General features: G+C 45.6%; 1 protein-coding gene and 2 gene segments (V, D, J or C); all 3 read right to left on the reverse strand.

The window, feature by feature from the left end:
• Positions 1–1,249, reverse strand: part of LOC122470398 (immunoglobulin lambda-1 light chain-like) — a 336,020-nt gene extending 334,771 nt beyond the window's left edge. The window contains exons 1-2 of the mRNA XM_043557925.1: positions 1,132–1,249; positions 713–1,016 (exon numbers count right to left, since the gene is read on the reverse strand). Coding sequence (XP_043413860.1) covers positions 713–1,016; positions 1,132–1,177 — 350 coding nt within the window. The 5' untranslated portion in view covers positions 1,178–1,249. The remainder of the gene's footprint in view (positions 1–712; positions 1,017–1,131) is intronic.
• Positions 1–17,162, reverse strand: part of LOC122470393 — a 644,196-nt gene that overhangs the window by 320,217 nt on the left and 306,817 nt on the right.
• LOC122470388 overlaps positions 1–17,162 on the reverse strand; it is a 901,179-nt gene that overhangs the window by 302,468 nt on the left and 581,549 nt on the right.

The raw sequence follows: 17,162 nt of genomic DNA on the forward strand, positions 1-17,162 counted from the left end.
AAGTCATTCCCAAAAGATGTCCTATTGTGCAATTCCATTTATATGAAATGTCCAAACTGGGGATGCTATGGGGACAGAGTGTAGATCATTGATTACCAGAGGCTGAGCAAATTGGTGGGAAATGGAAGATGAATGCCAATAGTTACAGTGTTTCTTTTTAGGACAACAGAAATGTGATAGCAGTGATGTTTTCTCAATTTGGAGAATATACTAAGAGCCATTGTTTTAAACTTGTGAGTTGTATGCTGTCTAAATATAACTGAAAAAAACCCTTACCGCACCCACCCCCCAATAAACCAAAAAAGAGAAAGTTGGAAACTGGATTTAATAAGACAACATCAATTCTGGAAAACTGAATTCAAGCCAGGCTGCACTGGTGTGTGAGATGGAGCCATTTAAAGTGAGGATTCCCTGGGAATTGCAGGAAGTGCACTGCACAGGCACTTCCTGGTCCTTAGTTCCCGCCATTGCAGAGTTGGAAAGAATCACTTTCTAAGACCATATCAAAGAAGCAAATAGGCTCTGTCATTACCCAGACAATTTGGCAGAATGTGTTTCATTTTACTTTATCTTGAGAAGGAAGAGGAACAGAGCATGCTGCATGAAGTCCCCTCTGCACAGGGTTGGAAACACCTTCAGAGCAAGGAGGGAGCCTGTGAGTACAGAGAAGGTTTTGGTCTCACTTCCCCATAAACTTGAACCACTGTGGAGAGTATTACTACTAGCATATGAGCAACAGTAATAATCAGCCTCATCTTCAGCCTGGAGCCCAGAGATGGTCAAGGAGGCCGTGTTGCCAGACTTGGAGCCAGAGAAGCGATCAGGGATCCCTGAAGGCCGGGAATTTACATTATAAATCAGGAGTTTGGGGGATGTGCCTTCGAGCTGTTGGTACCAGGAGACGTAACTATATCTCCCAATGTCATTGCTGCTGCCAGCACAGGAGATGGTGACTGTGCGTCCCAGATCCCCGGACACTGAGGGAGGCTGATTCAGGGCAGACTGGGCCCAGGACCCTGAAAAGAGAAAGAACATATTCTAGTGAGTTCAGTGCTGGGGGCCCAAGTGAGTCTGAAGAGCAGACAAAGATCAGTCCAGATGTCCCTGTGGACTCTTCCTTGAAGGCCGCACCTGTGTCCTGAGTGAGGAGACTGAGGAGGACCAGAGCCCAGGCCATGGTGCAGATGCCCCAACAGCACTGCCTTCTGAGACCCCAACCCTGGGCCTGGCTCCCCAAGACCTCTCTTATCCCCTTCCCCTTGCTCAGAGGAGGGAGGGGCCTCCATGCAAATGTGCTTCCTGCACCTGCCTCTCCTCAACCCTCTGACCTGGTTCTTTATTCTAGATACTTTTGCATCCCTGGGCAGCAGAGCTTACTCAGGACTTAAAAATCTTTAACATATTATCAGTCAGGTCATACTGAGCTCATGACAGTGCCCTGGAAATAGATCCAACCCATAGATATCCTTACATTTCCTGTGATGAGAATCCGGTGGTTCCTAAGTAAGGAATCCCAGGGCTTCTCCTCCAGATGTGTGACTCAGCTGTGGGGCCAGGATGACAAGCCGGCTGAATGAGAGCCAACTGCTCCGTTTCCTGGGCCTAAAGGTGGAGTTGGGGGTCATGATTTCCCCTCACCACCTTTTTATGCCCTCAGGATGGTTCCTCATGCATCACTCCATCCTATGTCTCTGTGGTGGTTTGAGACTGAGGCTGTGGCTGAAACCTGGGTTGTTTTTCAGCACTTTGAGAAGATGATATTGGGGAGGACAACACTTTGAGGCCTCAGAGGGGCTCAGTGGGAAGGAACTCTTTACATTTCATATGGACAGCTTAAATCACAGAAAATCCCTTCTCTAAATCCAGGCCCTCGCTGCCCCCCGAAGGTGCATTGCAGGCACCAGGGAAGGGAAGGCAGCTGGAAATCCCTCCTCTCCTCCCACTGTGGTCTTCCCTCCCCCATACAACTCAGTACCACACCCCCTGATCCTTTCTATTCCCTGGTAGCACATTTCCTTTGGTCCAGAATGGAATGTGCCATCTGCCACACCAGGTGGCCCACCACTCACCTCACGACTATTCAGCATGTCCCACCACAGCTTTGGCTTAGGAGTCTTGCTTGCAAGGCATCTCTGGGCTCAGGGAGGAGTCAACATTAGATGTTAAATAAACAAACCCCAGTAGAAAGGCTGAGTGAGAAAAATGAGAACAGGTAAAGATAGATTGGCTTCTCAAAATGTAGGGGAAAAAAATACTGTCTAAAGAAGAGAAAGCTCTGTAGGATTGAAAGCCACCTAATGGAAAGCAGAAGGTGAATTCTACTGTTTGAGGATGTGGGAAAAGGGGATCGGGTCAGGTTTGGCCTGAGGGCCCAGCTCCAGGGATCTCTCCTCAGGGCACGTTTTAGTGTCACAGGGAATATGGGACTTTCTTCCTAATGTCCTCTTTGTGCACATTGAGAAAGCCCCATTCCAAGATATGCACCTTCCTGAGGTAAAGTTTCTTCCATAGACAGAGAGTTGCTTAATCTAGTAGTGCTTTCTAGAAAAGAATCAGTTTGGGGTAAAAACTCTAAGCAGAACTGACTAAAACTCCTGTATAAACTATGGAAAATCCTCACCCTCAATTCTCTTTTCATTTAGAAAACACTCTCCCTCTTCACAAGGCTTTCAGTCATGATGTGATCTATCTGCTGTTCCCACAGCTTCCCATGCATCTCCCTGCTCTGAGTCTCCAGTCAACCATTGCCCAGCCCACTAGATTTCTTTCCATTTTTCATTGGCCATAGTCCCTCTACCTCAGCACCTTTACACAGGCTACTCCTCTGCCTGAAATGCCCATATCTTTATACCTCACATGTCTGGATCTTTCTGAGGACACAGAAATGTGCCCCAACAGCCCAGTTAGTAATCCTATTCGTGGAATGAATTAAGTGGGGAAGTTGAGCTAAGGTATTTGCCCAAAGAGTTTCCAGCTGCATTCAGGCAAGTTACAAAAAAATATTCCCAGCCAGGTCTGAAGAGAAGGCCACAAAATAGAACTGTAGTTTTGTTATATGTCACCCTGGCAAATGCCACACTTGGTGTTGTGCTTTTACTCTCTTGGTTTCTCTCTGCAGTCACCCACGGCTTGGAGGAAGGGAGGGGCAGAGGACCTGCTCTTTCCCACGTTACCCCTTCCCGGGAAACACAATTCTGGCTGCACAGAAGGCTGAAGACTTAATCATCCCTGCTCTGAATGAAGAGGATGAGCAAAGGCTTCCAGTCGAACTGAGCTCTAGTAGCCCCTTTTCCAGAAACCAAAACCTGGCTGGGAACATGGCATTCCCTTTCCACCTCTCCTTAGGGTTGGTGCTCACACCTCTCTCTGTCCCCAGCCTCTGCAGTGGCCTGAGATTGGGTCTGGGACTAAGTTTTAGGGTTGTTTACTATATTGTGCAGAGAAGGGACAAGAGACTTAAGAGTTTTCCCCCTTAGGAGGAAAGGGGAGAAAGAAGCTGAGGCCTGGAGAAACCTCAGCAGGACTTTGGGGATGGGGTTTGGTGGGGGGATGTCATTGCAGTCCCCAAATCTAGGCTCTTGCTGCCCCCTGGTGGCTTAGCTGAGACAGCCCAAAACCAAGAATAAGGAGGAGACTAGGGAATCGGCTTCTCCTCCCTTCCACCCTTTCTCCCTCTCCTTCCAAAATGGAATTTGCTCCCCACCCACCACCCCTGATGTCTGTGTAATGCACTCTATGCTCCATGGATAAGTTCCTGACGCTTCATCTAGAGTAGAATCTGTCACCTGACACACTCCCAGCTCAGGACCACTAGCTTCCCCAGGGACCCTTGTCAATGGATCACTACCTGGGAGGCAGGTCTCTATTCAGAGCAAGAGGAATGTGGAATAAAAATTGAAGCCAATCCTGGCAGTAGACATGCAAGAGAGAAGTGGGACAAAGAGAAACATTTTGGAGTTTTTAAATGTCTGACATAAAACTCAAGAGGGGAGAAACTGAGGAGGTTCTAGGAACCCTGGAAAAGATTTTGTGTTCTCAGCAGGTGAGGAGGAGTTGGACAGGGCTCAAAGGAGCCTCAGCCTGAGGGTCTAGCTCTAAGCACCTCCTGTCAGAGGGGAGTCCTGTCTGGGAAATCTTGGACTCTAGTTCCACCCATGAAGAGATGTGTGAGTTTTTTTAACACAAAGTTGTATGTAGGGAATTGAGAGCTAAACTGTGGCTCTAGAGATATCAGGTGTAATCATTTACAAGTCCTGTAATTGTTATCACATTTGGGGAAAGGTCCTATACAAATATGGTTAAATTAGGATCTTGAGATGGGAAGAGTGTCCTGGATTGAGATAAGAAGAGGGCCTGGATATATATCACAAGTGTTCCTATGAGAAAGACACAGGGAGATTATACACACACACACACACACACACGCACACGTATGCACACACGTGTGCACACGCACACACACACACACACACACAAACCAGAGATGACCATATGAAGGAGAAGGCAGAAATTGGAGTGATGGAGCCACAAGCCAAGGAATTATGGCCACCATCAGCAATAGGAAAAAGCAAGGAATGGATCTACTTAGAGCCTCTGGAAGAAGTTTGGCCCCCACTAACACGTTGATGTTGGCCCAGTGTTGGTGATTTCTGACCTCTGGCCTCCTGAACTGTGAGGGAATAAATTTCTTTTGATTATTGCTGTCCAGTCTGTGATTTGTCACAGCTGCCACAGGAAACTCATACATAAAGTCAGTACTCTACTCTGGAATGACTGGACATTGCAGATCTAGCTTCCTAAGGAGTTTGTTACTAGAGTTAGAGCTCTCAGCCTCCCAGTCTCCTAGCTCCCCTTCCTTACTTGCTCTGATCACAGGGTGGGCGGTACATTTTTGGTGGTCCATCTGTCTTGCCCTGAGGGGCTCTGTACTCTTGACCATTTCCAACACCCATGAAGGTCAGGCATCCTTGCTGGTACCTCTCTCTTTGCCACTCACTTGACTTCTACTTTTAAGCCTCACCAACAGGCTTCTATCACTTCCAGGTCCTGCCATCTCTATTGCTACCACAGAACCCCCTTCTTCCCTGCCTCCCCAACCTGGCCCTAGCTTAGAGGAGAGCCACCCACTGAACTTTTTGATGATGCTGGTGCTTCTCTGCCAGCACATTCCTCATTGCTCAAGTAAATGCTGTGTCTGCCAGGCCCTCCTGAGAATCATCTACCCTGGGGAGCTGTCCAGCCTTACCTGGTAGAGCCACTCCTGCCAAATGCTTCTGAAGCCATCATTTTCTCAGTCTTTCTAAGGGTCATCGTCCTGGCGGTGAGCTTGCAGATTGTCTCAACATCCTTGGCAGTTAAGAGTGCTTCTAGTAGGGCTTCTAATAATAAACTCCCTTCATCCAAACTGAGTTTCTGCCCCTTGATCCTGCACCTTCACAATCCAGCCCTGTGCATGCTCTTCCAGTTCCTACTGTATATAATTGATTGGTTGTGCAGCTCCTATGCCCTGTACACCCTCTTGTCCTGGTTTTGTGCTTACATAATCCTACTTATTGCCCCACAGGCCTGCATGACAGGAAGGGATGGATCCACCCCCCCCCCCCGGGGGGTGGTGAATATTATTTCAGAGCACAAGCTTCTGTACCATCTCCAAGCAATGGCAGGGTAGGAATGAGCCCTAAATTAAGAGGGGGTCACTTCTGTCAGCTTGTATATATCAGGGGAATTATTGATTCAAGACTTTTGGGTGCTTGGATCCACATGGCTCCTTCTTGTGGCTCAGGACCTGTAGTTATCCATTCAGGGCCCTGACTGGCATATAGCAAAGCTGCCTGGTGGAGAGATCACTGCTTTCTGGAGGTCTGCTACTCTGAGGACTGAGTTCTGGGCCTCAGCTTTCCCCGACCTCTGCACAGGTAGGATCCCTTTTTCAACTAATAAGGAGGACTTTTGGCTTTCACTCGAGGCCTGTCCTTGCTGATTTGTACTCCCAGCCTTTTACGTTTTGCAAATTATCAATTGCACTTAGCAAGACTCTTACAACAGTGAAAGCAGTAGGGTTGTCCCCACACTCTTCAAAAGTACCCGTTTCGTTGTATTTCTCAATTGCCTGACACGTGGCCCTGCTTTTGCATATTGTCTTACAGGTAAACCACCTCTGTTCCCCTCCAGTAAAAATTTAAACAATCACATTGCTCTATGTTCTCCTATCCCTAATCCCCTAGTTGGAGTCTTCATTGCTCCAGAATCTTATTTCTGTGTCTCCTTTCTCAGACATACCTGCCCCTAGAGTAGTCCAGACTGTCCTAGTTTTAGGCCTGACTGCTCCCTGTCCTGAAATACCCATAAGTCTCAGGCAAACCAGGCTAATTAGTCACCCTCGTGATGCCACCTGTTGTGGGCCGGGTCTTCCTGGACACCGATGCTGAGGTGGAAGTGAGCACATAGAAGAGTGCTGTTGGTGTCACCCCTGTCCCATGCAAAGGAAGAGAAGAAGCAGGATCAGGGAATGAGCCCCCGTGGTGTGACACTTCAGCCCCTCCCAGGGGCACTCTCCCAGTCAGAGACGGATATGCAGAAGACTAAAGGAGGACAGTGCCTGAGAAGAATAAAGGGGAGAGAGAGCAGGAGTCAGCAGGGAGAGCCTACAGACAGCAGTGGAGATGTATCCCCTGAGAAGAGAGAAGGGTGCAGAAGGAGGATTAGAGAGTAAGAGCCTCCAAACTCAGAGCAGCAGTGAGAAAATCTCAACCTGCCCATTGGGGAGCTCCAGAGCAGAGGTAAGCATAGAGAAATCCCAGTTTTGAGAATCGGCGAGGCCTTTCACATTGACATGCTCAGTCACTGCCAGGCAACTGCCCAGGAAGCACATCCCTTAACTAGAAAGCTAAGGCAGATCCTGAAGATACCTGTACTGACATCCTGGAGGCAGGTTTCCTTAGGCAGGCAGATCTGAAAGGCTCATCTGTGGTCGCCCTACCTGGGCTATGGTGCAGTCTTAGCCAACTCCAGGGGCATTTCTGGAGCTGAGACAACCCTTCGGGTGTTCCCATATTACAGCAGGACAGCCTGGACTGTATACTGGTGCATCCAACAATCACTGCATGCAGGCTGCTCCGGAGAGGGACATGACTTTGAGAGGGCAAATCCCTCCTGGGAGAGAAGTTTCAGGAGAACACTGGAAGGTGAGGACTCTCTGTCCCTCCAGCATCAGGGATGACATGACTTTCATGGAATCTGGGCCACTCATCATAGCATCCGCTTCATTGGCCCAGCAGCATATGGTCATTTTCACTTCTCTCAGTCAACAAGCTCCTATAAAGGCTAGGAATGAGAAGTCCTATGGAGCAGGGAACACACAGAACATTTCCACTATAACATACTACACAGTTAAAAACTTCAAGCATATGAACCCCTTGGTCAACTTGGGAAGAGTCTCAGGAATTGGGGGCAGGGGGAAGAGCCTTCAAAACTCATGTATCTGTTGCTATAGGCATGTTTAGAAATCAGCACATCCTCAGAAGTTGAATAACAATAAAATGCCTGTGCATAAATAACAGGGTCAGAGACCTGCCACCAGACTGGAAGTTGTGCTGGATGGGGTGCCAATCCCCATTGTCTGGGGTCCACAAGGCAGAGGTCCCATGGAGGTCAGTAGAAGGTACTGGATGCTTCCTGCAAGAAGTAGGCAGAGGGTTTCTCTTTAGTGATATATTACTGGTGGATTTTCAGGCACTCCAAGATACAGGAATCACTATCTTATTTAATTTGTTCAAGAATAATTTGCCCACACAATCAATCATGATGCAAACATAAGAAGTACAATGGTTTCAAATTAAGAAATAAAATAATTTGAATTAGATATGATTTATAACCTATAAAAACAAAGTGAATTTCTTGGATAACATTAAAAACTAATTCACCATACACCTGAGTTTTATCAGTGGGAGGGCATAAACACAAAGGAAGCTTGTTCAGTCCAAATTAAAAGGGCACAATAGTTGGAGAAGATCTCAAAATGTATGATATGCAGATGTATCACATTCTTACCATCACTATAACAATCCATCATAAACTTAGGGGCTTAAAATAATAGAAAATTATTTTCTTACAGTTCTGGGAGCCCAGATTCCAAAATGAGGCTGACAGGACTGAAATCAAAGAGTCAGATGGGCTGGCTCCTTCTGGAGTTTCCAGGGGAGCATCGGATTCCTCGCTCTTCCAGCTACTAGAAGCCAACAGAATTCCACATAGCTGGTAGCTATGTGATGCTAGTTGCTGCTCTGTGGTCACCACGCTTTCTCATTTTCTGTCCTCAGGTCTGCCCCTGAGGTCTGCCTTCCTTTTAGAAGGACACTCGTGATTACATTCCGGAGCACCAGATAATCCAAGATAACGTGCCTTGACTTTCTGTTAGTCAGGGTTCTCAAGAGGAGCAGAACCAATAGGAGATACATAGGTCCACATACATATATGACTATGTGATTCTGGAGGTTGGGAAGTTCCACAATCTGCAAGCTTGGAGACCCAGGGAAGCTGTTGGTGTGATTCAGTCTGAGGCTGAAGATCGGAGAACCAGAAATGCCGATGTTGCAAATCCCAGTCCGAGAACAGAAAAAGATGGCATAAGATGTTCCAGCTCAATAGTGAGACAGGAAAAAATAAAAGTCAAGTTCCTCCTTCCTCGGCCTTTTGTTCTATTCAGGCCCTCAATGGATTGGAAGGTGCCCACCCATATGGGGGAGAGCATCCCACTTTGCTGAGTCCACCAGTTCAAATGCTAATCCCTAGAATTCATCTGGAGACACCCTCACAGACATACCAGAAAATCATGTTTAATTTGGTCTCCCCATGGCCAGTGAGGTCAGCATGTAAAATGAACTGACACAGTCCCTACATCAAGATCCTTAATCACATCTGCAAAGTGCCTTTTACCGTAGAGGTAACATTCACAACTTCCAAAGGTTAGAACTGGATATCTTTGGGGGCTAGTACTCAGGCCACCACACCTACTGAGGTGCATGTGCAGGAAACACTCTGAGGGGCTGTTCTCAATCTGTTTTGCACAGTCGTGTCCTAATATATCCCAGAAACGGGAGCTCTCTGCAACCAATGTTTAAAAGTTACTATTAAACGGCCTGTCGTTTTCTTTAGCTAATTCCAATACTCAGGGAAACCTGGGAGGCTATTTGTACTGTTTGAGCCTCCACAAAGGGAGAACTCCAGGGAAAGAAAAGTTCCAGAAATAACCACTGGTACAATCCTGTCCTGTTCACAGTCGAGCTCGTAGTGCTCTTGTTATTACCTGAGCGATGAGCCACCCAGGCACCCCACTTGCTATTGCTTCCATTCAAAGAAGTATTAACAGGACGTTTTCCTTACACAATTAAAGAAATTTTAGGAAGTCGCCTATGCATTCTCACACTTGTCCCCAGCAGGTTTATTTTTTAAGGATTCCATCCCTCCCATCGCAGGCATGGAGGGGTTACCAGTGTGAAGTCCCCAGGACATCCTGGGCAGTGCCTCTCAACCTCCTGCTCCTTCCTCCTTTGATGTGTGCAAAGATGCCAGGCCCAGCCCCTGGCCAGAGTTATAGAAACAAAGGACAAAATGACCAGGATGTGATGCCACCAGGGAGAGGAGAGGCCTCTCCCGCCAGTCCCTGTGAAGTGGCTGCCTCTCCGGGAGGAGAAAATAAGAAGCATGAAGCACCACTGGAGGCCCAGATCTGTTCGCAAGTTCCCTAGTGGACTGAGCAAATATTCATGATACACGGGGATGTGCTTATTTCTTTTCTTTCATCTAGCAGGATAACTGGAATCAGGCCAGGAGGAGAGTGGCACACCAGACAAACCCACCAGCTTTTTTTTTTCCACAGATGGGACAAAAGAACCAATTGGGAAATATTTCACTGAAATGAAGAGGCCGATGCATGTGCAAAGCTTGGTACAGGGACAGTGGGTTGGGGTCTGTGGGAAGGCAATTCTGTACGGAGCCTGTCCCTCTGGACAGATCTGTCCCTCTAATTCTCCCCCATTTCTGTCCCAGGAAGTACTGTTGGAGTGTCAGGTCAAAGGAGAGACCCTAAAGGGAGGGTCTCATCTGTCCCCCCTTCTCTTTATTCCTTCTGCAAATCTTGAAGGCTTTCTTGTTACCAGGGCTTTGGCAATGGACTTGCAGAAGAATGGCCCCTTTATTAGGGCCATCTTGAACAGAATGTGGTGAAAGCAAAGTTGAATGCATGGGTGTCGCCTGTGATATGGACCAGTTGGTTTAGGGGGAATTTAACCATCAGTTTGTGCTTGGAGCACCTTGAATGCACCAGACAAGACTCTTTGGGTCCCCTGCTCCTGACTTCCATGCATCGGATGGCAGCCATATTCTGGGCCCTGTTACTCAGCAGAGATGGTCTTATTTTCCCAGAGACCTGTGACCCAGAGAGGATTCCTTGTGCCCTTCATTAAGAGCCAGAAGAAGAATTCAGAGAGAAATTCTGAATTTCCCAGCCACAGAAGCAGAAATGTCCCTGTACAGAGGGAAGCAGGGATAAGAGTAGGGAAGAGTCCCATGAGCTCAGAGCAGAGTTTGCTCTCACTTCCCTGGTGGGCTTGGAGCACTGTGCTAAGTACCAGTGCACACATATGACACATAGTCATAATCTGCCTTGTCCTCATGGTGGAGCCTGGAGATGGTAGGGAAGCTGGGGCTGCTGGATCTCAAGCCAGAGAAATGGTACAAGATTCCAGAAGGCTAAGAACCAACAGTATCAATTGGAGTTTAGAGGCAGTGCCTGGGCCTCATTGGTGCCAGGACACCTCATGATATCCCCAGCTCACTGCTGCTTCCAGAGCTTCTGTCCCAGAGCCCTGGATGCTGAGGAACATTGAGTCAGGGCAAACCGAGCCCTAAGCTTGAAAACAAAAACAAAGATAGTTGGTAAGTTTAGGACCAATGCCCTAATTGAGCAAGAATAAGTTCACCCAAAATCAACAATGGAGTATTTCATTTAGAGCCCACCTCCTGAGCCCACAGCTGGGCAGGACAGCCCTGGGTGGGGTTGTTTATCCCACCAGGCTGCCCTGTTTTGGAATGGAGACTGGAGAGTGGGTTTCATGCCTATCTGCTCACCGAGCCTTGACCATTTTCACTGCCCTATCTGGTTCCAGACCCTGAGTCTGGGGCCCTCCAAAATGTTGTGCTTCCTGGGACCCTCGCCAGGAAGGTATGGTTGAAAGATCTGTTTCAAAATAGATCTGAGGCAGAGTCCCAAGGGAGACAGAGCTGCTGAGCAGAGGTTACTCAAGGGAGAAGAGCTGAAACCACAGGACTCCAGAACTGTAAGTCCAAGTTCATTCAGGGGTTCCACAACAGTCCAAACAAACGTTCATGGTATGTATCTATATAGTAAGTCATTCCTTCATCTCTTCCTGTCATTGAAATCTCAGGAGCAGTTTAGAGCACCAGTGAGCCTAACCCTCACCCTCCCTAGGAGACCGGGCAGAGCCCTGGATGGTGGTGAGGGACCCTGGTGCCCAAACAAGGGCTCCTTGCTGTGTCCCTGATTGTGGCTGCATTTGCCATACAGAGGTAAACACACTGCTTACCGTGGCTTCTCCTAGGCCACAGTCCTAGCAACACTACCACCCTCTCCCCTACCCTTGGAAACGGATTGTGTTGGACTCATCCCTGTCTTACCTGCAGTGATGCACATAATAAATAGATGCCCAGGGGCTCAATCTCCAATATGGTGGCCACTAGCCACACGTGGTTATTAAGCACTTGAAATATATCTAGTGACCCTGTGGAATTGAATTTTTAATTTAACTCGATCTAAATTTAAATTTAAAATATGACCATTCGGTTATCGTTTGGAGCAACTTGAGTATGTGAATGAATCTACTTTTTCAACCAAATTTTATGAAATCTAAATACAGATCAAGCATTACTGATGAAAATTTAGCCATGAACTGAGATTGCAATGAACTGAGAAAGATTTAGAAGACTTAGTACCAAAAGAATGAAGGTAAAATACCACAGTAATGATGTTTAAAATATTGACTATATGTTGAAATAGTAATATTTTGAATTCATTGTAACCCAATATGTGTTCTACATTTAATAATAAAATATATTATTGAAACTAAAAAAGAAATTCTTGCCAGAGTCCTCCCCTGTTAGAGACCATATTCCAGACACATCATTATGCATCCAAAAGAATGTTTGCCCATATAAATTAGGCATAATTCATTAGTCCCAGATTTTAATGCTGTGTTCATAATTCTCTGCCTCAGCACCCCCAAAGTATTATAAAGTCCATGAAAGCATTGCTAGCTAGTTATTGAATGAATAGAAGGAAATAAATATTACATATATTTATGATTGCATATGAAGAGGATTATATTGTATGTGCTTAGCTGTACTTGATTATTTTTTTTACACCTAACAGTGGAGACATTGCAAATTTAACACGGTGCCTGAAGACTTCTTAGATATTTTTTTTCATATTTGCTTCTCTCTCATTCTTCCTAATGTCAAGGGGTCAAGATGAAGTTCCAGGTGTTACCTTTGACCCTCACTCACCCTTATGACCTGAATCCTCTCCAAAAGCAAGCCCTGCTGTTCTACCTCCAGGATGTCCTCAAAACCAGAGGCAAGCCAAGATCTCCCACGAGAACCACATAGCAACCATAGGGACCTTGAAATGTACCTGAGGTTATGTCATAACCCTACTCACAAACTCTGTATTAGCATGGCTTGTAGGAGATTCAATAATAATATAACTATATAAATAGAAAAGAATCACCACCAAGCATCTCACCACTTGGGAAAAGCCATGTTTTTATTGTTTTGTAAACAACTGTTCCAAGTCAGTTGTTCTCAAACTTTTGGTTCCAGTATCTTTTTATATTCCTAAAAATTATGGAGTTACCCCCAAAGATTTTGTTCGTGTGGATAACATCTTTCAACATTTACCAGATTAATTAAAATTGAAAAACATTTTTAAAATGTTTACTTTAATTATACATAACAATACTAAGCAAACCACAGGTAAATAAATATAATTTATACATATTTTATCATATGCAAGCGTACCTCAGATATATTGTCAGTTCAGTTCCAGACCACTGTAATAAAGTGACTATCACTAAATTAATGTCACAAATATCAATAAAGAGAGCCAAATGAATTTTCTGGTTTCCCAGTGCATATGAAAGTTATGTTTACGTCATACTCAGTGAGTCGCAATGATTGTCGCCACAAAAATATAATAATAATGAAAAAAGTTTTCAATATTGTGACAATTACCAAAATGGGACACAGAGACACAAAGTGAGCAAATGCTATTGGAAAAATGACGTAGATAGACTTGCTCAATTCAGGGTCATCACAAACCTTCAATTTGTAAAAACAAACAAACAAAACCAAAAACCCAGTATCTTCAAAGTACAATGAAATGAAATAGGACTGTATTCAAAGATTAGGAAAAAAAATGAGGCATTGAATTTTTTTTCCTTTCCGCAAATCTTTTTAATGTCTGGCTTACTGTAAAACTGTTGGATGTGCACATTGACTTCTGCACTAAGTCTGTTGCAACATGTTGCGTTGGTTGAAGTGTGTAAAGAAAAACTTCCCTCACAGAGATTGGAGGCACAGAGGAACCCTTTGTACTGAAGCGATCCCAAGAAAGAAGTGCATGAAGGTGTGAGGCCTGGTTTTAGGGCAGTGGTCAGAGAGCAGAGGGGAGGGGCTAGTGTGGGGCAGAAGCATGGTCAGTCACCTAAATGTTCCCCTGGTTGATGCCCATGAACTAAGAGAAGTATGACAGCAGGGACACTGAAAGCTTAAGAACAAAGTCTCCTACCTCTTGCTATTCCCATAGTGAAACTTGCTGAGGTTTCTCACAAGAGGCTTTAACAATGGATTTGAGCTTAAAAATAGGATTGGAAGTCTCCTTATTTGAGGACAGTAGAGGATGCATCCTGTGATGACTTTTGCATAATCTCTTCCCCTAGAATTTAGGAAGATCTGTGATTTGCTTCTACTCAATAAGCACTGCAAAGGTGATGAGATGTCTCTCCTTGATTAGGTTACATTAAATGGAAAACATGGCTGGATGTCACTCCTGTGATTACATTATGTGCTGTAAGATTCCCTCTTAATGAGATATTGCTATTTACACCAACGTGGATGAACCTAGAGGGCATTGTGCTAAGTGAAATAAGTCAGACAGAAAAAGGAAAACATCATATGATTTCACTTATACGAGGAATCTAAAAACACAAAACAAATGGAAAAAACAACAACAAAAAAAAAACAAAAATACAGAGAATAAACTGGTAGTTGCTAGGTAGGGCCTAATCGGTGATGGAAAGTGGGAGGTATATAGACTTCGAGTTATGGAATGCATAAGTCATGGGGATTAAATGTATAGAATAGGGAATACAGTAGGGTATTGTAAAAGTCTTGTACAGTGACAGATGGCAGTTACACTTGTAGTGAGCAGAGCAAAATGTATAGAGTTGACAAATCACTATGTTGCACACCTGAAACGAATATAACATTATGTGTAAACTACACTATGTTTAAAAATATAATATACATTACTACATATTATATGTAATATGATAAATACAAGTAATATATAAGAAAAGTAGAAATATGTTTTTAGAGATTCCATCTTAGCAAACTGGAAAGAGGTCCCCCTGCTGGTCAGGAAGAAGCAAACAGCCATGCCTATGGAGAGAGCCATGTGTCAGGATGCTGTGGGCCATCTCTAGAAACCAGAAACACCGACAGCCAAAGGCCGTCAGAAAGCCAGGGCTTCAGTCATATAGCAGCAAGGAAATGAATTCTGCCAGTCAACTTGTAAGCAGATTTTTTTCTCAGTTGAGCTACTGGAATAGAACGCAGCAGCCACCATACTTTCATTTCAGCTTGGAGAGACACCGAGCAGGAGACCCTGCTAAACTGATCCAGGGAAAGTGGAGTAATAAATGAGTATTCTTTCAAGCCACTAGATTCATGGTGGTTTACTACCCAGCAATGGAAAACTGGATAATAATACCTGGATCGTCTGGGTCACTTTGGTCCAAACCAGGTAGAGACAGGTAAGATGGAGGGAGACTTTTGTCGCTGAGTGCAGGAGTGCCCAGACCCATGGACCCATACTGAGGTGCAGAGGGATGTATTCAGGTGACATGGTCCCTGAACTGTCTCAGCCCAATGAGAAGCCCTTGTTCTTCCCATGGTCTTGCCACTGAAGAGGGAGACAGTCTGCATCCCAAGGCCCAGAGGAAGGAGGAAGCTTTCATTTTTGTGAAGCTTTGTCCCCTGGGAAACTGTTTTTCTTTCCAACATCATCATAAAGAGCAACAGGAATTGTATGGGGTCCCCTTCCTGAAGCACCTACGCCCCTGGGGTGATGAGCGGAAAGAACAGGAGAAATCACAGCCTGACTGCCTGGTTTGTGTGAAGGTCTGGAACACTGCAGGTTTTAATCTTTTTCTTTAATAGTTTTCATCTTTGATCTTTTAAGCTTCAATTCCCAGTGGGCTTGGAGCACTGCAGATAAATGCTATGACTATCAGTGATAATCAGCCTCGCCCGCAGGCTGCAGTCCAGCGATGGTCAAGGACCCAGTATCGCCACACCTGGAGCCTGAGAATAGAGCTGGAATCCCTGAAGGCAGAGGACTCACAGCATCCGTCTGGAACATGGGGGCCATTCCCGCTCATTGTTGGTGCCAGAAGACAGGGTTGTAGGTTCTAGTATGGCTGCTACTTCTGTGCAGGAGATGGAACAATCTGTCTCAAAGTCCCAGACACGGAGGGAGGCTGGGTCAAGAAAGAACTGGGCCCAGGACGCAGAGAGGGAGGAGCAATGCAGAGAAGGTGACCCAGGTGAACCTGGGAAGAGGCAGAGAAGCGTCAGTCCAGGCACCCACATGACCTCTTCCTTGAGGGCACTCACCTGTGTCCTAAGTGAGGCGGGGAAGGAAAGGGAAGTGGAGCCAAGGCCATGGTGAAGACACCCCAGAGCTCTTCCTCCTCAGACCCCAATACTCGGGCAGGGCACTCAAGACTTTCTTACCCCCTCTGCATAGTTTGAGATGCAAGGGGACTCTCCATGCAAGTTTGCTCCTGAACTCTGATGATTCTTAATTCCTCCTCTGCCCCAGGCCCTGAGGCTTAGCACCCAGAGGAGCATGCAGATGACCTGCCCCAGGCAGGAAAGGTGTGGGGGACCTAAGTCCTCTTCCCAAGAAATTACTTGGAGGCCGGATCTGTGGGGCCTGGAGCTACAGAAGTACCACCTCCAGGGATCAGTGAGCACTTGGCCTTCTAGTGAATTTCCCTCTATTTTTTTCATAGTTCTAAAATAAAAATAGCTCTATTTTCATCGCTGGTCAAGAAAAAAATATGATAGAAAAAGTTCCAATAAATACAGAAAGGTATTTCAATATACCCAGTGTTATTTTAATGACCATCTTCTGGACACCTTGGCCTGCTTATTTTGTGTGTCTCCCAGAAGGGAGAGCCCATGTAACTTTCACTTCCTCCCAGGAATACTGTAAACATTCATAAAGATTACTTGAAGCAATGAATGAATGAATGGAATATTCATGTTTTAATTTTATGTGAAGAGGACTGCATTGTATGATCAATCATGTGATCTGCATTTTGCTTTCAAATATTACAGACCTCATCTTTTCAGTGTATCAATTGCAGTCAACACCAAAAGAGCAATCAGGCCTCAGGGCTCCTGAGCAACTGGGAGGAGCCTGCCAGCCTTTGTAACTTTGCATACCAGCCCCTTTGTTTTCTTCAGAGAGTTAGTTACAACTTGCCACTTTAAAACAATGGTGTTCTTGTTTTGGGGTCTTTTTTTTTTTTCTTTCAGTTTTCATGCTAAACTTAATGAGCCAGAGACTAAGTATATCTGCCTGAGGGTTGCATCAGTAGCACTCAAGGACAAATGTTTGTTGGAGGTGTGCAGAAGACCAGAGGAAGGAGAGGCTGAGTGTCTCCAGATCCAAGCACAAAAAAAATTGAGTTTTAAATTAGCTCTGTTCTGGATGACTACAGTAGATCCAATGGGGATCAAGGCAATGACCTCATTTGCATGCACCTGTGTATTCACACACTCTCTTCAGCTCTGCTATA

This window comes from Prionailurus bengalensis, chromosome D3 (genome assembly GCF_016509475.1).
Source record: "Prionailurus bengalensis isolate Pbe53 chromosome D3, Fcat_Pben_1.1_paternal_pri, whole genome shotgun sequence".
In the NCBI taxonomy this organism is placed as follows: Eukaryota; Metazoa; Chordata; class Mammalia; order Carnivora; family Felidae; genus Prionailurus; species Prionailurus bengalensis.